This window comes from Eriocheir sinensis, unplaced genomic scaffold (assembly GCF_024679095.1).
Source record: "Eriocheir sinensis breed Jianghai 21 unplaced genomic scaffold, ASM2467909v1 Scaffold128, whole genome shotgun sequence".
In the NCBI taxonomy this organism is placed as follows: Eukaryota; Metazoa; Arthropoda; class Malacostraca; order Decapoda; family Varunidae; genus Eriocheir; species Eriocheir sinensis.
In genome coordinates, this window is record NW_026110606.1 from 712,501 (window position 1) to 738,518 (window position 26,018).

Sequence of the window (26,018 nt, forward strand, 5' to 3'; positions counted from 1 at the left end):
CGCGAGGGAGGCCGTTCGGGATGGCGTTGGTCTCTTTACTCGCTTCTCTTTATTGAATGATTGTTTTCTATATGTTTGTGACGGCTCAGAGTGTTTTTGCTGTTTTCCATGACCTGTAGTGACGCGGATGGGAAGGGGACATGTGAGGGGAGCGTCTGTAGTGGCGTTGGTCCCTCTTACTCGCTTACCGTTATTGAATGATTGTTATGTACATTTATTATAGCCATTGCGTTTTCTTTTTTGCGTGTTTCCATGACCTGCAGTGACGTGGATGGGAAGGGGACATGTGAGGGGAGCGTCTGTAGTGGCGTTGGTTCCTCTTACTCGCTTATCTTTATTGAATGATTGTTTTCTATATCCTGTGACGTAGACGAGAAGGGAACATGAGGAGGCGTTTGGGGTGACGATTGGCTTTTTCTCGCTTCTTGGCTGTGAATGATTGATAAATAACTTTCTGACAGCCAAGTCTTTGCGTTTTTCCATGAACTGAATTGACATGGACGGGAAGAGGGAGACATGGGAGAGCGTTTAAGGTGGCTCTTTTCTTTTTACTCGCTTCTCCTTATTGAATCATCGTTTTCTTGATATTCGTGACTGTCCAGTGTTTTTTTTTCTTTTCCTTGATAATAGATGCGTTTTTGCGTCTTCCCATGAGCCGCAGCGACGTGGACTGGAACGGGATGAGAGGGAAAAGCGTTTGGGGTAGCATTTTTTTTTTTTACAACAAAGGAGACAGCTCAAGGGCACACAAAAAAAGGAAACAATAATAAATAAAAAAAAAGCCCGCTACTCGCTGCTCCTTCAAAAAAGAATCAAAAGTGGTGGCCGAAAGAGAGGTCAATTTCGGGAGGAGAGGTGTCCTGAATGATTGTTAAGTACGTTGCTGATAGCTAAATCATTTTCCTTTCCCGCTACCTCTCCATTTTTTCCATGAACTGTAGTGACGTGATCGGGAAGGGAAGACGTGAGAAAGGCGTTTGAGATGGCGATTATCCCGAATGATTGTTAAGTACGTTGCTGATAGCCAAATCATTTTCCTTTCCCGCTACCTCTCCATTTTTTCCATGAACTGTAGTGACGTGATCGGGAAGGGAAGACGTGTGGAAGGCGTTGGAGGTGGCAATTACCCTGAATGATTGTTATATACGTTTCTGATAGCCAATTGATTCTCCTTTCCCGCTACCTCTCCATTTTTTCCATGAACTGTAGTGACGTGATCGGGAAGGGCAGAAGACGTGAGAAAGGCTTTGGAGGTGGCGATAGACTCTTTACTCTTTTCTTGGTCGTCAATGATTGGTTACGTTTTTTACCTTTGCCAATAGTGAATGTTTGTGACGTTTGAGAGCGTTTTTTTTCTCATCCCGGTAAAGAGAGAATGTGTTTTTATTTTATTTTAGATGGCTCGGAGTATTTTTTTTCTCATTTCCCGGTAGAAAAATATAAATACGTCGTAACGTTTGAGGTGTCTGTCGCCCTTTTATCCGCTTCTTGGTAGTCCGTGATGGTTCTATGTGTTGGTAACGGCTCAGAGCGGTTGGTTTTTCCTTTTTCCTTTGCCCGATAAAAGGAAAAAAATGTCTTGGCATCATACCTCTTTGGATTCTTTTCAGGAGCAGCGAGTAGCGGGCTTTTTTATATTATTGTTTCCTTATTTGTGCCCTTGAGCTGTCTCCTTTGTTGTAAAAAAAGATATTTGCAGTGACTAAGGGTCGTCTTCCTGAACGAGTTTTTTGTATTTCGGTGGCTAACAATGTTTTTCTCTGTCAGTATTTGTAAAGTCGTGAGGATTTACACATTTTTCCGACTTTGAGCTAATGTCCTTGAGAACGTTTTTCTTATCCCGGTAAAATAAGAATATGTGCGTTATGTATTTTCGTTGGCTAAGATTTTTTTTCTTTGTCAGTAATAAATGCATGAATATTTACTTATTTTCCCGACGTTCAGCTAATATTCTTGAGAACGTTTTTCTTATCCCGGTAAAATAAGAATATGTGCGGTATGTATTTTCGTTGGCTAAGATTTTTTTTCTTTGTCAGTAATAAATGCATGAATATTAACTTATTTTCCCGACGTTCAGCTAATATTCTTGAGAACGTTTTTCTTATCCCGGTAAAATAAGAATATGTGCGTTATGTATTTTCGTTGGCTAAGATTTTTTTTTTCTTTGTCAGTAATAAATGCATGAATATTTACTTATTTTCCCGACGTTCAGCTAATCTTCTTTAAGTAAACTCAAGTACAACTGCAGGTCATAATAGGATAATGAGCTTGTTAGAATAATAAGAGCGTTAGAATAAATGCTTTTTATTTTCAGTGGCGAAGAGGTTTTTTTTCTGTCAGTAGTAAATACATAACAGAACACTTACTTTCCCGACTTCCAGCTAATTTCCTTTAACCCTTAAACGGCGGCAGTATTTGAAGAGCAGCTCCCCCCAAAATGAATGGTCTATATATAGTCACTGCCAACCTTAGGACCGAAGGAAATATAGTTACTCCGCATGAGAGGTGTTTTAACTATCGTCTTTATATAGATTCTACCGCAATCTGGAAGTGTTGTTATATTTCTGCCATACAAAACTGACTGACTGAATTCTGGACCGTCTGTATAGAGTTCCACCGCCGTCTAAGGGTTAAGTAGACTCTGGAACACCTGCGGGTCACAATGGGCTAATGAGCATGTTAGGAGACGCAAGGGGTCACGCTTCGCTGCAGGCGGCGGAGACGAGGGAAAGAGAGAGAGGAGGGGGGACATCGCTAGGCCCGTATATGGTGAGGTTACGAGGAGGCGCAGCGACCATTGAGGAACGACACGTGAGGGATGGATGACAAGAGCGATGGACTGATTCTGCGAGGGGCCGATGACGCATGGACCGAGGAAGGCGCGCGTAAGAGAAGCAGAGGAAGAAAAGGATAAACAGCCATTTCTTAAATAATGATAATTCCTCGGTAGTGAATATAATGAGGGTGTTTATTTCCATACCTGATTAGCACTCGTGAGACTTCCCTTCGTGAGATCTGATCGTTTGACGTCTTGTATGAGTAAGATGAAACGTGAGTGTGTGTGTGTGTGTGTGTGTGTGTGTGTGTGTGTGTGTGTGTGTGTTGTGAGGGATGGATTGGCTTGTAATTATGCGTGCTTATTACGTGCCAGATTACAGGGCAGGTGAGCCGATGATGAGAAGGTGTGGCGGTGCTGGCGGCGGCGGAGGCTGGGTGGTGACGGAGGAGGAGGAGGAGGAGGAAGAAGGAAGAAGGAAGGAAATATGAATAGGAGAAAGAGGAAGAGGAGAGTTTCACATATTCCTCCTAACCTCCTCTATCCTTTCCCCTCCTCCTCCTCCTCCTCCTCCCCCTCTTCCTCCTTCCTCCTTCCCTCAGTGATGAAAAGAAGGTGTTTGCCACATTTAAGCCACGAGGGCAAAGGAGACGAGCCTTTCACATTTGCTCACACTTTCACGGCGGATCTTCTTTGCTCTAGTTCGCAAATCGCCTTTTTTCCCCTTTTTTTATGTGTGTGTGTGTGTGTGTGTGTGTGTGTGTGTGTGTGTGTGTGTGTGTGTGTGTGCTATTTCGCTGTTGATTTTATTTCCACTTTTTCTTTCTCATATACCGCTCGGCGATAGAAGAATCCTGGAGCCAGCCTTGTTATTGTTGTTGTTGTTGTTGTAGGGAGCGAGAGTATTACCAACGCGCTTAAAGGATCACTTCTAGGCGACACTGAGTAGACCGAAGCAGCAGGTAGCAGAATAACCGGAAGCAGCGACGGGCCAAATTTGTGGCTTTACCGTGTAGCAGCGACGGGCCAAATTTGTGCCATGATATAAACCCCAAAAAATAGATGATACATAAACAGATCACAAATGCTTTGATATATATTATGAAATGGTTTGTGTGAGTGATGATTTTTTTCTCATTTTTCTCGCTTAGAGGGACCATTAAGAAACATGATCCCCGCTGCTACCTGGTTAATAGTATGGTTGTAGTGGTTCTCAACGGCACCATGAGACAAGCGGAAGTGATTGCCATTGCTGTTGTTGTGTGAAGTATTGGCGGTGTAGATAGTGGTGGTGATGGTGGTGGTGAAGATGGTAGTGATGGAGAAGGTGGTGATGGTTATGTTGAAGATGTTGAAGACGGTGAAGATGATGATGGTGATGGTGAAGATGGTAGTGATGGAGAATGTGGTGATTGTTATGTTGAAGATATTGAAGACGGTGATGATGATGGTGACGGTGGTGGTGGTGGAGAAGGTGGTGATGGTTATGTTGAAGATGTTGAAGACGGTGAAGATGGTGGTGGTGGTGGTGATGGTGCTTGAAGGAGTTGCAGAAAGGTAGAGATATCGGAAGGGCGGAAAAAAAAAACGAGTACTACGAATTTAATCAAAGGAAAGATTTTTTTTCTGTATGATTAAGGATAAAAATCAACTTTACCGTCGGAATTTTACATAATATCAAGAAAACTCTGCTGCGGTGATTCTATAAAAAAAAAAAAAGTCCTCCCCCCTCCCCCAGACACACACACACACACACACACACACACACACACACACACACACACACACACACACACACACACACACACACACACACACACACACACACACACACACACACACACACACACACACACACACACACATTCACTAACTCCCCCCCCCCTCCCCCGACACACGCGGACACGTAAAGGGGCTTTTCACAAGGGTATTCAGTAATAGGGTCGGCACCCGATTGTCGTTGGTTATTGCTCTTGTGGTAATTGTCGGGATTATTGTTGGTGTGATGGCGTGGACGGCCTTTTGTGGCGCTGGATTTGACGTTTGTAGTTGGTGGTTGTGATTGGTGAAGTTGATTTTTTTTTTTTTTTATTTTTTTAAGGGGTGATGATGGTGGTGGTAGTAGTAGAAGTAGTAGTAGTAGTAGTAGTAGTAGTAGTGTTGGCTGACTTTCATCACTTCAGCTCCAAGTTATTTTCTGTTTACGTCTGCATATGTATGTGTGTGTGTATGTATGTGTTCACCCTAACTATTGGATGCTAAATATACCATACCAACTCATCCCACTTATTCATTTCTCAAGTTATTTCTTCATATCTTCGTGTTTACTTGCTGTCGAATCACAAAGACATGTGAAATGCATATCAAAGGAGGCGCCCGAATGTAGGTCACCTCCTAAACAAGAAAATTCCACCCACTCAGTCACATATTAATTACAATGTCTCGTTATCGGCTCTGTTACAGTTTTCAAAGTATTTCTTGTAATTGATGGGAACTCTATTCACGTCAACTATTACTGACTTCCCTGAATATAGACCCTGAACGTGACTGTGGACGGTATCTGAACGGTTGGTGTGCACTGGGGGCCGTAGTAGCAGTAATAGTAGTAGTAGTAGTAGCATTAGTAGTAGTAATATCAATTGTGGTAGCAGTAGTAGTAATGTTATTGTTTTTACTGTTTTTTTTCTTTTTTTCAGTAAAGGAAGGAGCTCAAGGGAAAAAAAAAAAACGCGAAAGAAAAAACAAGTCCGCTTAAAGAAAAAAAAAAAAAGCCCGCTAAAGAAACTAAAAAGCCCACGAAAGAGAGAAAAAAAAGTCCTCTGTCGTTTTATATATACATAGTTGTTGATCCTATTATTGCGTCCACGACCCTAATGACTTCAATCGCTAATACGGGAAAGAGAGAGAGAGAGAGGAATCCGCTTAGGTCCGCAGTGTTACCAGAATCGGATGACAGCAAACCCCGTGACCCACTAAACCGCTAACCGTCTGTGTGTGTGTGTGTGTGTGTGTGTGTGTGTGTGTGTGTGTGTGTGTGTGTGTGCGTGTGTGTGTGTGTGTTAAGAAATCATAGCATAGCCCATTAAATATTTTGTTGAATGTACCTCTGAAAAAATAATGTCATTCTTGTGTAGAGAAAAAAATGTGTAAGAGAGAGAGAGAGAGAGAGAGAGAGAGAGAGAGAGAGAGAGAGAGAGAGAGAGAGAGAGAGAGAGAGAGAGAGAGAGAGAGAGAGAGAGGAATGCTTTTATATAACGTCATAAAATTTCAGGGGTCGGTCAGTCTAGTTCTTCTAAGAATATTTTTAACTGTGACACTGAAAATAATGGTGCTATTGTGATATTGGCGCTGGTGGTGGTGGCTGTAATGGTGGTTGTTGTTGTGGTGGTGATGGTGGTGAGATCAGTGGTAGTGAAGGTTGTTATTGTGGTAAGAGTTAGGGATAGATACTTGACATGATTACGGTAGTGGTGGTGGTGGTGGTAGTAGTGGTTCCAGTGGTCGTCATGGTGATAGTTGGGTTTAGTAAGGCTGTGAGGTCATGTTTTGAGGAGGAAGGTAAATGGAGAAGAAATTTGATCTTAAGAGGAATTAGAAGTCATGAGTTAAGATGAAATGGAAGAAGATTGAGATGCATGGCGGACAAAAAAGCGATGGAAGTGAAATGAGGGAGAGAGAGAGAGAGAGAGAGAGAGAGAGAGAGAGAGAGAGAGAGAGAGAGAGAGAGAGAGAGAGAGAGAGAGAGAGAGAGAGAGAGAGAGAGAGAGAGAGATTCACTATTTTTTCCTGAATAATAAAACAACATTGTGTATATTCCGAGAAATTGCAGAAAATTGTCATTCCAGAAAATAAGTCGGCGGTGAAAAAAGTTAAAATGTTAAAAGAAAGTGGAAAGCGAGAACGAAATAAATACTTTGTGCGCTTGAATTTTTTAACCTAGAAAACTGTGCTATGTTTTTTTTTTTATAGGAAACACACACACACACACACACACACACACACACACACACACACACACACACACACACACACACACACACACACACACACACACACACACACACACACACACACACACACACACACACACACACACACACACACACACACACACATTTATATAGTTCAGCGTGAAATGTTAAACCATATGTGATAATAGCAGGATAGATGGAGGAGGAGGAGGAAGAGGAGGAGGAGGAGGAAGAGGAGGAGGAGGAGGAGGAGGAGGAGGGAGATGTAGTTAAGTGTTTAAAATATGTTGCTTCTCCACCTCCTTCTCCTCCTCTCCTCATCCCTCTCTTCCTCCTCTTCACCTCCTCCTCCTCCTCCTCCTCCTCCTCCTCCTCCTCCTCCTCCTCCTCCTCCTCCTGCTTTTCCCCGGCGGCCGTAATAGAGCAGCAATCTACCTGTCCTTCCCCGCGGTTGGATAGCTCAGGTGAGAGACAGGGAATGCGGGGAATTTAATCTGATCTAATTTATGAGACCCTCCGTGTTTTCTTCCCCCCGACCTTGGTTTGGGTTTATGGGCATCGCTGTGTCACGGAGAATGGTTTATTTGATCGGTGAGACCTTCAACGCGACCTCCTCTTTTTTTTTTTTTTTTTTACGTTTTCTTTTATGATGTCCAAGAGAATTTTTATGAGTGGATTCCGCAAACAAAAGGGTAGGATGAGGATGTGTGTGTGTTTGTTTGTTTGTGGGGGGGGGGGGGTAGTGTGTGTATGTGTGTGTGTGTGTGTGTGTGTGTGTGTGTGTGTGTGTGTGTGTGTGTGTTGCTAGATATCATCTCCGTGGCCGTGATTGTGTATCTGTGCCCGAGTGCACTTTCTCTCTCTCTCTCTCTCTCTCTCTCTCAGTAATACAGTTAAAATGATGGAAATGAATGACGACAAGATGAAAGAAAAAAAAGTGGGCGGGAGAAATACGAAAAACAAGAGAGAGAGAGAGAGAGAGAGAGAGAGAGAGAGAGAGAGAGAGAGAGAGAGAGAGAGAGAGAGAGAGAGAGAGAGTGAGAGTGAGAGAGAGAGAAGAATGAAAGGTGAGGGCGAGGGAAAAAAAGATCGGTAATGATATCTGACGTTGGTAAAAATAAGTCCTCGAGGGGAAGGCGGTACAAGGGCACTGGGCCAACCGGTGCCGAAAACTGCCCGCCGGGGAACCCAACACTTGACCTCAACGTGACCTATTATTACCCCCCCCCCCCCTCCCCCGCAGAGACCCTCCTGCCGGTGCCTTCAGGGTCACTCTCGCTACTCTCCCTCCTGCTCTTCCTCCTTCTCCTCCTCCTCTTCATTCTTTTTTCTCCTCCTCCTCCTCCTCCTCCTCGTGTTTTTTTTTTTCTTGGTGGGTAATGTTTTTTTTTATTTTTTTATTTTCCGGTCTTAGGTTTACTTACTCCTACTCCTCTTCCTCTTCTTGTTTTCGTGTTCGTGTTTTTTTTTTTTTTTTTTTTTTTGTATCATTATTACGTCTGTTCTCGTTTTTCATCTTTTTTTTTCTATTGCTGCTGCTGTTCTTTATATTATTGCTCCTCCTTCTTTTCTTTTCCTCCTCCTCCTCCTCCTCATCTTCCTCCCCCTTCTCCTCCTCTTCCTCCTCCTCCTTCTCCTCTTCATATCTCCTCTTGTCATTCAATTTCTATAGCCTCTCAGTCCACCGTCAATGCCGTACCAGGTGTGTGTGCGTGTGTGTGTGTGTGTGTGTGTGTGTGTGTGTGTGTGTGTGTGTGTGTGTGTGTGTGTGAGTGTTTTGGGTACATGGATGCCCAATTGCCTGAGTTCGTTCACAGTCCACCTGTGGTAATGGTGATGGTTTCCTTATGCCCTTGTATGTCTCCTCCTCCTCCTCCCTTAGACTGTCCCCAAGCTCGGGGTCATCGTCAGGGATAATGTTACCTTTGCCAATGTAAAACACGTTCTTCGTCTTAAGCTACAATACGCAGTACAGTTTTATTTTCCTTTTCACACGGACGGTGAGAACAATGAGTGAGCACAACAATGAGTGAGCACAACGGCGTGCCGCACAAATGTACACTCCTTCCTGACACAGCCGCCCACGTAAGGAACGACTCAAGCCGCTCAACCCACTGACCTATAAAAGAGACAACTACGAGGAGACATTCTCCAAATTCTTGAAGACATTTAATAAAGGTTTGTTGAGCGTCCAGGTAACCCGATAACTGGGAACAATTGTATGGCCATGAAAGCACGTACAATGAATTGCTTTTTTATTGGCAGGCAATGAATCATTTATCACTGGAATAAACTTCATGGTAAAGAGTTTTGAAAAAAAAAAGACGTATCTATCGCTACTTAGTCCGATCACTCAAGAATTATAAGTATTGGTCTGCTAATTCAGCGAGGCGATATAGGAGGTCTTATTTCTTAACGCCAAGTCATCCGATAATTGAACAACCTTCCTGCAGAAATAATAAGTACCAAAGCCATTAACTCGTCTGAAAATCGCATTGAGAGTTATTTCGATGCGTCTGGATGAACTCAACGCTTTACCAGAGTGCTTTCATTTGCTCTGTAGGTATTAATGTAGGAGGTCTTATTTTTTAACGTTAAGTCATCCGATAATTGAACAACCTTCCTGCAGAAATAATAAGTACGAAAGCCATTAACTCCTCTGAAAATCGCATTGAGAGTTATTTCGACGTATCAGGATGAACTGAGCGCCCGTACCAGAGTGCTTTCATTTTTTTTTTTTTCAGCAGAGACAGTGCAAGGGCGTAAAAAAAAGACAACAATAATGAAAAAAAAAAAAGCCCGCTATTTACTGCTCCTAAATAGAGTAGAGTGACTATCGAGCAGATCATAGCACTAGAGCGGGCAACCTCGAAATGATCCAATTGGTTTTATGTTGCCTGTCTTTCAATGTGTCCATGTTTACAAATGCACTTCTCTTTAACCCCTATTGCATCCGCGTCCTCCGTGAGATCGTTTCTTCTTCTTCTTCATTTTCTTCTTCTTCTTCTTCTTCTTTTTCTGCTTTTTCTTCTTCTTCTTCTTCTTCTTCTTTTTCTGCTTTTTATTTTTCTTCTTTTTCTTCTTCTTCTTTTTCTTCTTCTTCTTCTTGTTTATCCTCTCTTACTTTTCCTCACCTTTTCCTCCACCTCTTTCTCCTTATCTTCTCTTCATTTTATCCTCTTTTCTTCCCTCTCCCCTTTTTCCTCTCTTCCATGTTCTCCTCTCTTTATCCTCTCTCCCTTACTTCCTTCTCTCCTTTCCCTCTCATTCTTCTTCTTTTACTCACCTTCTTCTCCTCTTCTATTCTGTTATCTCCCTCTCTCTCCCTCCTCCTCCTCCTCCTCCTCTTACTTTTTAAGCTCTCAGTCACTTCTTTTCCTCTCCTTTCTCTCCTTTTCCTCACCTCCTTTTCTTTCTCCTTACCCTCTCTCTCTCCATCACTTCCTTCTCTCCGTTCCCTCTCCTCCTCCTCCTCCTCCTCTTCCTCCTCCTCCTCTTCCTGCTCTTTATCCTCTTCCCTTTCCGAGTCCGGGTCACCTTCTCCTCACGTGAGCCGCTCAAAGGCGAGGCAAACTGAGGACGTGAATGCCAGTAAATGAAGGCGACCCGTGTGTGTGTGTGTGTGTGTGTGTGTGTGTGTTTGTGTGTGTATGTGTGTGTGTGTCCTCTCTCAACGTTAGTCTTAGCGATCCAGCCTGCAGAGTTAAGATGAAAAAGGTTTATTCTTTTTTTTTAGAGAGAGAGAGAGAGAGAGAGAGAGAGAGAGAGAGAGAGAGAGAGAGAGAGAGAGAGAGAGAGAGAGAGAGAGAGAGAGAGAGAGAGAGAGAGAGAGAGAGAGAGAGAGAGAGAGAGAGAGAGAGAGAGAGAGAGAGAGAGAGAGAGAGAGAGAGAGAGAGAGAGAGAGAGAGAGTTTCCATCTCCCTGAGCTTCGCGAATTTACACAAGATGGAAACAAAAAAAATAAAAAATAAAGTTGTGAAGAAGTTCCCCATTCTTCAACACAATCTTGGGTATAACTTATCTCGCAGCGCCGCACAACCCAACGGAAATACTGTACTGGAAAACTCGACATTGAAGAAGGTTAGAAAATTTTACTCACAAGCTTTAGAGGAAGAAGGAAGAGGATCGGGAAGACGAAGAGGATCAGAGCGAAGAGGATCAGAGCGAAGAGGAGGAGGTGCAGAAGGAGGAGGAGGAGGAGGAGGAGGAGGAGAAGTAAGAGAAGATGTAGAAGGGAGTGAAGAAGGAAGAAGAGAAGGAGCAGCGGGAAGAAGAAACGGAGCAGAGGGAAGAGAAGAAGGAGAAGGGAGAGAAGGAAGAGGAGAAGCAGCAGAAGGAAGAAGAGAAGAAGGAGAAAAGAAAGAAAGAAAGAAGAGTGACGGAGAAGAACGTGTCCCGCGAAGGAGATTGAGGACTGAAAGAAAGCGGACAAAGAAGAAGATGAAGGGAAGAAGGTAATTGACGTTAAGAAGGAGGAGCTGGAAGATGGAGGAGGAGAATGAAAAGAAGAAGAACAGGGATAATAACTGCTAACGGATGAACGAGGAGAAAGGAAAGAGGGGTTAAGTCTGTGGCGAAGAAGGGAAGACATAATGAAATAGGAACAGGCGAAGGAGAGACATGGGAAAAAAAATGACACGTAGGAGAAGAAAGATGAAGAAGAGGAGGAGGAGGACAGGAGAGGAAGAAGAGGAGAACGCAATGAATAAAAAAATGAAGCAGAGGATAATAAGAAAACAAATAAAAGGAGAGAAGGATGATAACGCGTAGTAGAAGGAACAGGAAAGTAAGATGAAGAAATAGAGGAATACAAGGGAAATAGAAGAGGAGGATGCTATTAATAAAGAAGGGGAGGAAGGGGAGGAAAAGCATAAAAACGACAACAAAAGCCTAATAGCGTGCAGTAGAAGAAAGAGGAAGGAAACCAGAATAAATAAGGTGCAGGAGGACAATAGGAGGAAGAGGAAAACGTTATTAATAGAGGAAGAAAAAAAAACAAGGAAGTGGAGGACAGTTATAAAAGAAAATAACATTAAAAAACAAGAAGAATAACACGTAGAAGTAGAAAAAAAAATAGACGAAATAACAAGTAGAAAGACAGTAGGAAGAAGAAGCGGAGACTGATGTTAATGATAAAAATAATGATATTCGTAAAAGCAAGAAAAGAATAATAAGACTTGGGAGTTGGACGAGGAAACAAAGACAAAAGAGAAAAGAAAAGGAGTAAGATAGCAAGAAGAAGAAGAAGAAGAAGAAAAGGTAAAATATATAGTATGTAAATTTGCACTGTAGAAATGTATATAAATAAAATAAAAAGAAGAAGAAGAGGTAAAATATATAATAGGTAAATTTGCACTGTAGAAATGTATATAAATAAAATAAAAAGGACTAGAGTAGAGAAGGACAGTTAGAAAAGAAGGATGGTCAAGACGAAGTAAATGAAGTAGATGAAATAGGATTAGAAGAAACAACAAGATACCTCTGTGTATAGTGAAGAAAATGCGATGGGAGCTGAAGACAACAAAATATATGAAATGAATAGAATGATAATAGGACGACATTAATAGGAAGAGGAGGAGGAGGAGGAGGAGGAGGAGGAGGAGGAGGAGGAGGAGAAATAACAAAAAGTAGAAAATGTAGAACTAGAAGATTTAATAAGATAGGTCAGCGAAGGATGGAGAAAACGAGATATGAGCTGGAAGAGAAAATAAATAAGAAAGGAATATAATGATTAGAGGAGAACATTAGAAGGAGAAAGAGGAGTAGGAGAAAAAAGAAGAAGTAGGACTAGAAGAAATAACAAGGTAGGTCAGTGAAGGATGGGGAGGCGGAGGAAGAGAAGGGAAGGGAAGGTAATGGAGGTATTTTGATCACACTGAGGAAAAGGGAGAGCCACAAAGAAGGCTTATTGGCGCCTGAGGATACAAGAGCAACAGGAGTAAGGAAAAAAAAGTAGAAAAAGTAATACTAGAAGGAATAACAAGATTGGTCAGTGTAGGATAGAGAAAATAAATGCAAGGAAATGAAGGACAGCTGGAAAGGAGGAGAATGAGAATTGACAGAACAAAGAAAGAGAAATAGAAGAAAATGAAACAGTAGATGTAGAAAATGAAGTAGAAGAACTGGAAAGAAATAACAAGATAGGTCATTGTAGCTTAGAGGCCAGGAAAGGAAGGAAGGCAATGGAGGAATTCTGACTAAACTGAGAAGGAAAAAAGAAGTAGAAAAGTATGACGAAGGAATAACGAGGTTGGTCAGGGTAGGATTGAGGGAAAGGAGGAGGAGAAAGGCAATGGAGAAGTTCTGATCAAGCTGAGAAAGAGGAAATAAGTAGAAAAAAATAACAAGATAGGTCACTGTAGGATGAAGGGTAGGAAGGAAAGGAAGACAATGGAGGAGGAAGAGGAGGAGGAAAAAGGAGAAAAAAATAGGAGTAGAAGAAAATAAGAGGATAGGAAAGTGAAAGAAGGAGATAATGAAAAGATGGAGGCTAATGGAAGAGGAAGAGGAAAAAATAGAAAAAATAGGAGTAGAAGAAAATAAGAGGATAGGAAAGTGAAAGAAGGAGAAAATGAAAAGAATGAAGGCAATGGAGGATTTCTGATTACGCTGAGGAGGAGGAGGAGGAGGAGGAAGAGGAGCACAGAATCCAGGTCTTATTGGCGGCCGAGGATACGAGCGTCCTCAGCGGGGGGCGTGCCATCTCCCGCGCGGCGAGGCCCTACGGGAGGCGACTCAAAAAGGTTAATATCTTGTGGTCTGTCATAACACGGCTTCCCTTGCGCTGGTGGTGGTCGCACGGAGGGGGTTGCAATTGTGGTGGTGGTTGCGTCAAACTTCCTGACAACCTACACCAATATCAACAGCAACTACTACTAATATTAATACTTATACTTCTATACGAGCACCAATAAGTGACGGTGATAGCTGTAGTGAAGGGCTTACTTTTGTTTGTTTTTTGCCCTTGAGCTGCTTCCTTTACTGAAAAAAGTAGTAGTAGTAGTAGTAGTAGTAGTAGTAGTGTAGTAGTAGTAGTAGTAGTAAAAAAATAGTTCTGGTTATAGTAGTAATAATAGTAGTTGTTGAATTGTATCTGTTTTTCATCTTACAACAGCTACGTAGAAATTCAACCACCACCACCACCACCACCATTACTACTGCCGCCGTCAAGAACAACAAGAAAAATAACGTTAGTGATGATAATAATGATAGTAACAATATCATGATGGCGAAAGTAATATTCTTCACATTCCGCGCGGGTAACCCTTCATCCTTTCCGCTAGCCGACTAGGTTGTTGTTGTTGTTGTTGTTCCTGTTGTCAAGACCTTCGCAGTGCGTCACAAAGAAAGGAGAAGAAAAAGAAGGAAAAGGAGGAAGAAGAATGGGAGGGAGAAATACTAACAAGGAAAAGGAGAAGAAAAAGAAGGAAAAGAAGGAGGAAGAAGAGGAGGCAGATATACCAGCAAGGAAAAGGAAAAGAAAGGAGAAGAAAAAGAAGGAAAAGGAGGAAGAAGAATGGGAGGGAGATATACTAACAAGGAAAAGGAAAAGAAAGGAGAAGAAAAAGAAGGAAAAAGAGGAAGAAGAATGGGAGGGAGATATACTAACAAGGAAAAGGGAAAGAAAAGAGAAGAAAAAGAAGGAAAAAGAGGAAGAAAAATAGGACAGGTACACTAACGTTGCTGGTTTCCGCTTCCCTCACCTCTCTTTTTCCCTTCCCTCGCTTCTATTCTTCCCCCCCCCCCCCCCTTTGCTACCTCCCCCTCCCATGGTTACTCGCTTTCTCCCACTCTCCTCTATCTTTGGTTTCTTTCCCTCCTCATCTCACTTCTCCCTCCCTCCCATCCTTTCCTCATTATCATTTCTTTCCTCTGATTTACTTTCCCTCCAAATCCACTTCTCCGATTCCTCCTCTTTTTTTTTTTTTTTTACTTTTTCCTTGTTTTTTTTTCCTCTCCTTTCCGACCCTTTCTTCATTTTCTCTATCCTCTTCTTTTCCTCCGATCTCTCCTTTTTTTCCTCGTCCTCTCCATGTGTCCAGGTGCTCCTCCTCCTCCTCCTCCTCCTCCTTCTCCCCCTATCCTCCTCCTCTCCTCCCCGCCGCCACCAAAAGACTTGCCACTAAATTCCTTTGGTGTAGCGCGCGAGACTGAAGAATTTCCAGTATTTATTTCTCTGTTTTGGTGTCAGAACCGAATGTTTCCTCGAGGGTTTTAAAATGAAGATGTGTTTTTTTAGCTTTTCACTTGTCATTTTCATCGCGTTTAAAATGACAGAAATTCGATGGAACGAGACGGATTATTAAGAGAAAGTCAGGTAGAATGCGATCTTTTTTTTTTTTTTTTTTTTTTTGTTCTCCTCTCTTGCCTCTTTCCTTTCCTCTCCTTTTTTGTCTTTCCACTTTGTCCTTCTCCTTCGCCTCTTTCCTTTCCTCTTTCCTCTTTGTCCTTTTCTTATTCCTCTTTCCTTTCCTCTTTGTCCTTTTCTTATTCCTCTTTCCTTTCCTCTTTGTCCTTTTCTTATTCCTCTTTCCTTTCCTCTTTCCTCTTTGTCCTTTTCTTATTCCTCTTTCCTTTCCTCTTCCCTCTTTGTCCTTTTCTCTTACCTCTTTCCTTTCCTCTTTCCTCTTTGTCCTCTTCTTATTCCTCTTTCCTTTCCTCTTTCTTCTTTGTCCTTTTCTTATTCCTCTTTCCTTTCCTCTTTCCTCTTTGTCCTTTTCTTATTCCTCTTTCCTTTCCTCTTTGTCCGTTTTTTATTCCTCTTTCCTTTCCTCTTTCCTCTTTGTCCTTTTCCCTTGCCTCTCTCCTCTCCTCTTTCCTCTTTGTCCTTTTCTTATTCCACTTTCCTTTCCTCTTTCCTCTTTGTCCTTTTCTCTTACCTCTTTCCTCTCCTCTTTCCTCTTTGTCCTTCTCTCTTACCTCTTTCCTTTCCTCTTTCCTCTTTGTCCTTCTCTCTTACCTCTTTCCTTTCCTCTTTCCTCTTTGTCCTTTTCCCTTGCCCCTTTCCTCTCCTCTTTCCTCTTTGTGCACGTAGGTTAAGAAGTGAGGAACGAGATGAGAGGAACGGGGAAACGATAACCAAGACGACAACAAAGCGAGCAGAGAAGGGATAACAAAGGGACGATTCAAGACAAGCTGTGTGTTCGAGGAGGCGGAAGACACCACGTTAGGGGATCGAACACCATCGGGCAACGAGTATGTCAGAGAGTAAAGGGAGTTAGAGAGGTACAAAGCGAAGAAAAAACAAAAGAGAAGCGGCGGGTAAAACGAAGGCAATCAGACACGAAGAAGGGATCAAAGAGAAGGAAAGGGAGGAGAGGGTTACACAAATAGAAGACAGTTATCATCATCATCATCATCATCATCAGTAGTCCATTGCAGTAGTAGAAGAAATAACAAGATACGAAGAAGAGATGAAAGAGAAGGAAATGGAGGAGAGGGTTACACAAATATAGGATAGAGTAGTCATCATCATCATCATCATCATCATCATCATCATCATCTCCAGCCATTAGTAGTTCATTGCAGTACTAGAAGAAATAACAAGATAGTCAGTTAAGGGTGGAGAAAATGAGGTGTGAGATGGAGAAAAAAATAAATAAGAAAGGAATAGAATGATTAGAGGAGGACATTAGAGGGAGGAGGAGGAGGAGGAGCAGGAGGAATAAATCAAAGCAGAAGCACTCCACTCTATTTAGAAGCAGTAAGTAGCGGGCTTTTTTTTTATTTTTTATTAGTGTTTTCTTTTTTTTTACGCCCTTGCACTGTCCCCTCTGCTGTAAAAAGAAAAAGAAAAAGAAAAAGTAGGCCTGAACGGAATAAAAAAAAATATGTCCGTGTTTTTAGGCAGGAGGGAAGGAAGGAAAAAAAATGGAGGATATTTGGCAAGGAGAAAAACGAGGTCTTTCCTAACTTTCTGCGCCTCTCTCTTAAACGAGGTTCTACTTGAGGTTGTAGGTAGTGGACGCTCTAATTTTATCTCCACTTGGTCCACTTTCCGCCCTGATTTATAGATTCCAGGTTGCCACTCCATCACTTTGGTTGTCCATCTGGTATCAGTTATACGTATATTTTTTTTTACAGTAAAGGGCGAAAAGAAACCCAAAAAAAATCAATCAGAAAAACATCCCGCTAATTACTGCCCCTGTACAAAGTGAAGTTACGGAAGAGTATCGAAAAGACAGGTGAGCTTTGGGAGGGGAGGTGTCTTGATGGTCTGCCCTCTTGATAATCTGCGCAAGTTGTACGTATATATATTTTTTTTACAGTAAAGGAGGCAGCTCAAGGGCAAAAAGAAACACACAAAAAAAGATCAATCAGAAAAAATCTCGCTCATCACTGCCCCTGTAAAAGAGTGAAGTTACGGAAGAGTATCGAAAAGAGAGGTCAGCCTTGGGAGGGGAGGTGTCTTGATGGTATATATATTTTTTTTACAGTAAAGGAAGCGGCTCAAGGGCAAAAAGAAACAAAAAACAGAAAAAAATCCCGCTAATCACTGCCCCTGTAAAAAAGTGAAGTTACGGAAGAGTAGCGAAAAGAGAGGTGAGCTTCGGAAGGATACTCTGCCCTTTTGATAGTCTGCGCAACTCCATTTCTTCTTAGTCATCGTAGAAATACTTCCATCCTTTGTTCCCTAATCCGTTTTCGTCTCTCCATGGTATACCCGATTGTTTTTCTCGATTCCTCTTTGTGTTCCTCTTGACGCTCTGCCCTCTTGATAATTTGCGCAAGTCCATGTGTTCTTAGTCATCATAAAAATACATTCATCCTTTGTTCCTTAATCGGTTCTCGTCTCTCCATGGTATACCCGATTTTTTTTCTCCATTCCTCTTTGCGTTCCTCTTGATGATCTGCCCTCTTGATAATTTGCGCAACTCCATTTCTTCTTAGTCATCGTAGAAATACTTCCATCCTTTGTTCCTTAATCGGTTCTCGTCTCTCCATGGTATACCCGATTGTTTTTTCTCCATTCCTCTTTGTGTGCTTCTTATCTTTCCTTCTAAATGTTTTCTCCATTGCTTAGCTTTCTGAACTGTGTGTTATTGATGGCAGAATACACTGATTGTACCCTTTTATCTTCAGGGAGAGTATGAGGTTATGAGATTAAGACGTTTACCAATAGCGCTCAAAACTCATTCCTGTTCTCTCTTTGGTTTCGTTATCGTGAGCTGGCTTTGGTTTGATTGTTTGCCAGCTAGCAGTGGGATCTTATTACTGAGAAGTTGACCTTAGAATAACTAGAAAATGATATTGCTGAGAAACGGAAGGTGAAACACAAGAATGAGGGAGACATTTAATTAAGCAACGAGAGAAAAATATAGTAAATAAACCGAGAAACTGAAACTGGAAGGAGACACGCACTGAAAAGGATGACAACCATTCAAGACTGCGGTGTGATAATTGAAAACAGAAACAGAGATGCAGAAAAACGACAGCTGGAAAACAAGGAAAGAAAAACGGTAAACAGGCAAATAAGAAGAAAAAGTGGAAAGAGAACCCAAGTGACGAAATTCAAGAGAGAGAGAGAGAGAGAGAGAGAGAGAGAGAGAGAGAGAGAGAGAGAGAGAGAGAGAGAGAGAGAGAGAGAGAGAGAAACCATCCTGCACGGTAATAACGGAGAAGCGAGAAGTTACGAAATTGCTAAACTGAGATAAGAAGAAAGAACGCTGGACAAGCCGAGGCGAAAAGGTCAAAGGATGATTAAAAAACGGAGATACGAAAACTACCGACACAGGACTAAAAAGAGCGAAGGAAAAAAGTGGAACCAGAAAGGGGGAAAAGAAACGAAGGGAGCGAAAAATAAAGCACAAAGAAATGAAGCAGAAGAAAAGAAGAAAAAAAGTAAGTTTGAGAGAAAAGACAATATGTGTAGTGAAAAAGATATGGAAAATGAAAAGCAAATTAAAAGAATATAAAGTAAAAGCGAATAGGAAAAGGGGGAAAAGCAGAGTGAAAAATTAAAGCAAAGAAATGAAGCAGACGAAGAAAAAGAAAAAGAAAGTAAGTTTGAAAGAAAATCCACATTGCAAAAAATACGAAAAATAGAAAAAAGGAAAGCAATATAATGTAAAAAAAAATGGTAGAAGTCTGTAAACGTCGCGAAATAAATACACAAAAAATAAAAGATAAATTAATAAAGACGAAGAAAGTAATAAAATGGTAAGGGACACAGCGAGTCTTTTGTTTGCCTTGAGGGAAAATAATGAAAAGAAAAATTATGAAAAGAGGCAAAGGAAAAAATATTGAAAGGCTTTGTGTGTGTGTGTGTGTGTGTGTGTGTGTGTGTGTGTGTGTGTGTGTGTGTGTGTGTGTGTGTGCGTCAGAGAGAGAGAGAGAGAGAGAGAGAGAGAGAGAGAGAGCACTGGAAAACGTGGTCAGAGGAAAGTTTTAGTTCAATATTTTTATGAGGAAAGAGATTGTGCTTGGAATGTGTGTTTGTCTGTGTGTGTGTGTGTGTGTGTGTGTGTGTGTGTGTGTGTGTGTGTGTGTGTGTGTGTGTGTGTGTGATAAAAAAAACAGGCTTGCTCATCAGATAACCTACTTAAAATTTCTAGGTCAAATTCTTTTTCATTTTATTCTCTCTCTCCCCTCATGATTATCCACGAGCGAACATATTTCCTCTTGAATTATATTAACCTCATTGTCTCTACATAGTTTTGTTGAGAGAGAGAGAGAGAGAGAGAGAGAGAGAGAGAGAGAGAGAGAGAGAGAGAGAGAGAGAGAGAGAGAGAGAGAGAGAGAGAGAGAGAGAGAGAGAGAGAGAGAGAGAGAGAGAGAAATAGAAAATTCAAACATAAAGTACTGTGTGTGTGTGTGTGTGTGTTGTCAATCTCTAGCTAATAATACTTTTTAATCTAATTTCCTGACATTTCTTTTGTGATTTTTCCAATTTGTGCAGTTTTATTCTGGGACGAGAGAGAGAGAGAGAGAGAGAGAGAGAGAGAGAGAGAGAGAGAGAGAGAGAGAGAGAGAGAGAGAGAGAGAGAGAGAGAGAGAGAGAGAGAGAGAGAGAGAGAGAGAGAGAGAGAGAGAGAGATAGAGATAGAGATAGAGAGAGAGAGAGAGAGAGAGAGAGAGAGAGAGAGAGAGAGAGAGAATAAACGTTGATTGGCAGACCTGATTGGCTCAACTTTGTGACTGACAGGAGATTTTTAAGTTTAGCACACACACACACACACACACACACACACACACACACACACACACACACACACACACACACACACACACACACACACACACACACACACTTTGATTTACGCCTTCCTTACTGTGACATTTGACAGCTTAGTTTGGCCCATTTTCCTCTTTGCGAAGTGAATACATTATCCACCTATCGACAAATCAATCTATCTGTCATAATACCTTTCTATCCCCGTTCCTTGCAGTCTGTCTATCTCTAACTATCTATCTGTGTATGTACCTATTTCTCAGTGTATTTGTTATTTATCACTCAGATTTTGATTGTAATTTTTTATATGTTCGAAGATAGGAGAAGTAACGCTCATCCTGAAGGCAGCGAAGCACTCAGCCGATGAGGAGAACAATAGTTGACGCGGGATATTGAAGTAACAAGAAAAATGATAGAGGAAGTGAAGTCGTGCCGTGCCAGTATTTCAACCTGAGTGGTACTGATGGGCGGTTGTGTGGAGGGTGCAACGACCAACATCACTCTCAATCAGACCTGTGAGTGAGGACGCGAGTATATCAATGACATAGACACCCTCAGAAAGAAAATCCCCTTCCAAGAGAGAGAGAGAGAGAGAGAGAGAGAGAGAGAGAGAGAGAGAGAGAGAGAGAGAGACAGAGAGACAGAGAGACAGACAGACAGACAGACACAGACCGACAGAGAGAGATAATATGGAGACTGGAAATTATCACGAAATCGAAAGAGAGGGAGAGAGGGAGAGATAGGACTAATAAAAGGTTCCGTGGAGGTGAATTGAAGTACTACAAGACGGCTTCAGGGAAAGGATTGATTGAAAGTACAAGAGCGAGCGAGGGAGGGAGGAGAAGGAGAACCATGGAGGAGAACGAACGATAATTGAAGCGAAGGGAAATCGAAGAGGGAAGTAATTGATGGAGGGACAAGAAGAATGGGAACGGCCAAATGGAATGCTAGGAGGAATAGAAGCCAAACGAGAGAGAGAGAGAGAGAGAGAGAGAGAGAGAGAGAGAGAGAGAGAGAGAGAGAGAGAGAGAGAGAGAGAGAGAGAGAGAGAGAGAGAGAGAGAGAGAGAGAGAGAGAGAGAGAGAGAGAGAGAGAGAGAGAGAGAGAGAGAGAGAGAGAGAGAGAGAGAGAGAAATGAGAAGGGGCCAAACGAGAGTGAGGGAGAAAAGAGGAAACTGAGTAGGACCCAAAGGAGAGAAAGGAAGAAAAAGAAGGAAATGAGATAGAGCCAAACGAGAGAAAGGAAGAAAAAGAAGGAAATGAGAAGAATCCCAGCGAGAGTGAGGGAAAAAAAGAAGGAAAAGAGGAGGACCCAAACGAGAGAAAGGGGGAAAAATAAGGAAATGAGTTGTAGCGAAGCGAGAAAGAGGGAAAAAAAAGAAAAATGAAAAGCCAAACGAGAGAAAGGAAGAAAAACAGTGAAATGAGAAGGTGAATACTGGGTAGGCGTCAGAAGGGAATGCATAAGTAATTAGAAGGTAGAAAACACAGATAATGAGGAAAAGGAGACGAAGGAAAAGATAGAAGGTGAAGGAAGGAAGGAAGGAAGGTAAGGAGTGCTGGAAGAAAGGCATAGAAGAGAAAGGAGAGGACGAGGACGAGGAACAGGGAATAAGTGAAGGGAAGCAGAAGGGGATGGAAGGAGCAATGGAGGAGAGACTGGAAAGAGAAAGGAGGAAAGGAGGAAGTGGAAAAGACGAAAGGTGGATGAAAAAGGAAAGGAAGGAAAGAAGTGATGAATGGAAGATATAGAAAGAGAATGGAGGCAGGAGAAGGAGGAGGAAGAGGAGAAGGAAAAGCCGAAAGGAGTGATGAATGAAAGGTATAGAAGAGAAAGCATGCAGGAGAAACAGGAGAAAAAGACAAAAAAAGAAAAAAAAAGCAGAAAGGTAAAGATTGATGAAGGAGAGACAGGGAAGGGAAAGGAAAAGAAGGAGGAGGAGGAAGACGGAGTATAAAGCTCAAGAGTTACTGGGGGGATGGGGTCGAGGGAAGGAGGGTCGCTGGGGGGTGCTGGAGAAACAAGGTAAATTGCTAGGGAAATTGCTAAGGAAGGCTGAGGGGTCACGGGAAGCGCCGCGAATGGGGTTCAATTCCATTCCTTACTTGCAATGTCAATGATGTGTGTGTTTCCTTGAAGGTGTGTGATGCAATGCTCGCAACCCTGACCCCGGGAGAGAGAGAGAGAGAGAGAGAGAGAGAGAGAGAGAGAGAGAGAGAGAGAGAGAGAGAGAGAGAGAGAGAGAGAGAGAGAGAGAGAATGAAAGGTGGAATGAAGGAGAGAAAGAAGGAGAGAGAGAGAGAGAGAGAGAGAGAGAGAGAGAGAGAGAGAGAGAGAGAGAGAGAGAGAGAGAGAGAGAGAGAGAGAGAGAGAGAGAGAGAGAGAGAGAGAGAGAGAGAGAGAGAAAGAAAGAGAGAGAGACAGAGAGAGAGAGAGAGAGAGAGAGAGAGAGAGAGAGAGAGAGAGAGAGAGAGAGAGAGAGAGAGAGAGAGAGACGAACTGACAGACAGAAAAAAAGACAGAATGCGACAGAATTAAAATACGTCAACAGTCGGACACTGCGTTTGTAATATATTTGTTTTGAGTAAGAAAAAAAGCGACAAAATTTATTGTTTATTTACTTCAGGGAGGTAATGACGTAATGGTACAGAAGTTACGAGACAATAAATAATGAAGAGCAATTCCATTCCTTTCAAGAGGAGGGCATCTGGACACCTCTCCTTCCGAAACTGACCTCTCTTTCGGCCACCTCTTTGGTTTCTTTTTAGGAGCAGCAAGTAGCCGGCTTTTTTTATTATTGTTTCCTTTTTTGTGCCCTTGAGCTGCCTCCTTTGTTATAAAAAAAACAATGGCCAGATAAAAAAAAAGCCGAGAAAAAAATAAAAATAAAGGAATAGAGCGTAAATAAAATAACTTTGGGAATGGAAGTAAGTGCTGGGGAAGAAAATGACGAGGAATTTGAAGCAATAATCAAAACTAGAGAAGGAAAAGGTTACAGAAGAGTGACAGAAGAAAAATTGAGAAAAATAAAGTAGATAAGAAAAAGAGCCAAGAAAAGGAACAAGAAAAAAAAATATAGAGATAGATTGATAGATAGATAGATAGAGTTATATAGAGAGATAATTTTGGTAATACTATTTGTTTAGGGAAATAGCAATAATATTTTTCATAATGATAATGATACTAATGACAGTAATAATAATAGCCATAATAATAATAGTAATAATAATAATAATAATAATAATAATAATAATAATAATAATAATAATAATAATAATAATAATAACAATAATAATAATAATATGAAAAAAGAGCAAAATATGATGAAATACAATAAAGAAAGAAAGAAAAGAAAATGAAAGCAAAATTATGATGAAATACAAGAATGCAAAAAAAAGCAAAAACAAAAAAAACAAAACAAAAAAAAGAATAGGAAGAAGGAGCAACAACAGGAGGAGAATGAAATACAATATACGTAAAGAAAAAAAAAAAAGGGGGAGCCCCAAAATTATGATGAAATACAAAAATACGAGAAGTAAAAAAAAAAAATTAATTGCATGGGGGGGGCAGAGGAGGAGGTAACAGATTAGAGAGGAACATCAGTAGCCGCAGGATCGACGCCCCCCCCCCCCCCTTTCACAAGCCACTCCTCCCTCATCGGCATTCACAGTTACGGTCAATGGTCGGAGGATAAATCTCGGAACGTCTGTCAGCCGCCTTTTTTCCCCCAGCTGGCGCCAATGGTCAGTGTGGTGGCCAGCTGGCACTTGGCACTCAGGCCCCGTGTCAGCCCCTCAATACAGTTGCCATACTAACCCCATCTCTCCTCCTCCTCCTCCTCCTCCTCCTCCTCCTCCTCATGCTCTTTCTCCGTCCTCGTCCTCTTTCTCCCTTCACCCACCCCCATTCCTCCCCCATATCGTTGCTCTCTCTTGCTCTTCCTCTTCCACCTTCTTAAATGTTTTCCCTCTCGTCTCCCTCTTCATCTCTCTTCCATATCTCTTTCTCTCTCACCCCTCCTCCTCCTCCCCCTCCTCCTCTCGTAACCTACTTTGTAATATCAGGACGTCACTTGCTACTTGCGTCACGTTTTCGTGTTGTAAGAAGCGACAGACTCAAGCAGACACACACACATACATACATACATACATACATATCTTACATTATACTTATCGCCATCATCATATTCATCATTATTTTGACCGTCACTGTCATCAGCTGGTGAGACGAATAGGAAGAAAAGTTCTCAAAGTGGTTTACATTGTTATATATTTTCCTCCTCCTTCTCGTCCTCCTCCTCCTCCTTCTCGTCCTCCTCCTCCTCCTTCTCCTCCTCCTCCTCCTTCTCGTCCACCTCCTCCTCCTTCTCGTCCTCCTCCTCCTCCTTCTCGTCCTCCTCCTCCTCCTTCTCGTCCTCCTTCGCGTCCTCCTTCTCCTCCTTCTCGTCCACCTCCTCCTCCTTCTCGTCCTCCTCCTCCTCCTTCTCGTCCTCCTCCTCCTCCTTCTCGTCCACCTCCTCCTCCTTCTCGTCCTCATCCTCCTCCTTCTCCTCCTCCTCCTCCTTCTCGTCGTCCTCCTCCTCCTCCTGCAGCACCACCCACTACACTGCCACGCGTTCTTCTTTACTTCCCTCCCACACATTATTTTATCGTCTCGTTAAGGGAATTTTCCAGGCTTGTAGCGCTGCGCGAGTATTTCTGAACTGTACCTAATTATAAACTTTGCCGCGTCGCGTATTTTATTTCCTCCTACACACCGTGTCGTTATGTAAGTCTGGAATTATGCCTTTCTCAAAATTTGTAGTATTACATATTTTTAATTTACCCAGCAAAGTATGGTTGAAGGACGGAGCTATAACATTAAAGTTGGTTGAATTATTCATCAGGGTAGTCGGTGGCTAAGTGGTTAGCGTGCTGGGCTCACATTCATCACGCCATGGACAACGTCGGTTGGAATCCCCACGCTACCACCTGGGATTTTTCAGTCACCGGCGAGTGGCCTAAGACTACCCACATGCTGTCCAGAAGACCGCCCATCAACCCGGACTCTAGAAGAAACCGTCCAGTGAATCAAGAATGAGTTCCGAGGGTAGCATGAGCCAAGCATGACTGGCGCCATGATGGGCTTGGACCGACCATCTGGCCCCTGAAGAAAGCCTACCGGCGCTATAGGCGGGGATTAAAAAAAAAAAAAAAATCAGCCAGATCGACGGAACATGTTTATTGTCTGTGGTGTGGAGGCGGACGTAGCAGGATACGGTCGAAAAAAAAAAAAAAGTGTGGAAATTAAGAAGGCCTAATTAACCAGCTGGAAACTCTGCATTTAACCCTAATTACCTGGTTGGCTTAAGACGACCACAAAACAATTAATTAAGATCCTGAATGTTCGTGTTTGACCTTAATTCATTTCCCCTTGGCAGAGATTTGTTTTGCTGTTGAGAACTACCCTGAAAAAAAAAAAAAAAGGAAAAAAACGAATAGTACAGCTTCCCAACTCACCATTTCTGTGGCGGGGCGGAGGAACGGCGAGGAGCGGGGCCGGCGGCGGCGGAGGAGGCGGAGGAAACGACGGAAGGTCTCTTTAGGATGTCAAGGTCACCGAAGTCCCGCGAAGTGATGATGTGTGCGCGGCGGCGAGCGTGGGCTGGAGGGCGGCAGAGAAGGGGACACTGGGGCCCTTCCTGTGATGGGCGCTGGGCTGACACTGGCTATGAAATGGGCGGCGATGGAGGGGACCGAGGAGGGAGGAGGAGGGACAGTCCAAAAGGATAGAGGAGAAAGAGAGACAGAGAGAGAAAACGAGAGAGGGACCCCTGATGGATGCAAGGTGGACTGCGGGAGTGAGTGAGTCGGGTCATGAGGGGGCTGTCAGAGAACGTAGGGGGGGTAGGTGCAGAAGGGGGAGCCACTAGTGAAGGTCGCGTCAGCCACTAACACCAGACCAGAGCAGAGCAGCAGGACGACAACCACGCCTTGGCTGCCCAATGATCACCGTTGCTTCAGTCCCTTAAGGTTATATGCGGGTTGGTCACTCGTCGCCAGGGCCAATCAGATGGACATACATAAAATCCCGCTGCCAAACGTACGGTCCGAGTTTCAG

At 42.6% G+C, this 26,018-nt stretch overlaps 1 protein-coding gene across 1 annotated transcript in view; it reads right to left on the bottom strand.

Annotated features, from left to right (window-relative positions):
- The window catches only part of LOC126989732 (troponin C-like), a 48,173-nt gene extending 22,527 nt beyond the window's left edge, over positions 1-25,646 (bottom strand). The window contains exon 1 of the mRNA XM_050848343.1: positions 25,418-25,646. Within this exon, the coding sequence (XP_050704300.1) occupies positions 25,418-25,420 (3 nt within the window). The 5' untranslated portion in view covers positions 25,421-25,646. The remainder of the gene's footprint in view (positions 1-25,417) is intronic.
- Between the last annotated feature and the right edge of the window lie 372 nt (positions 25,647-26,018).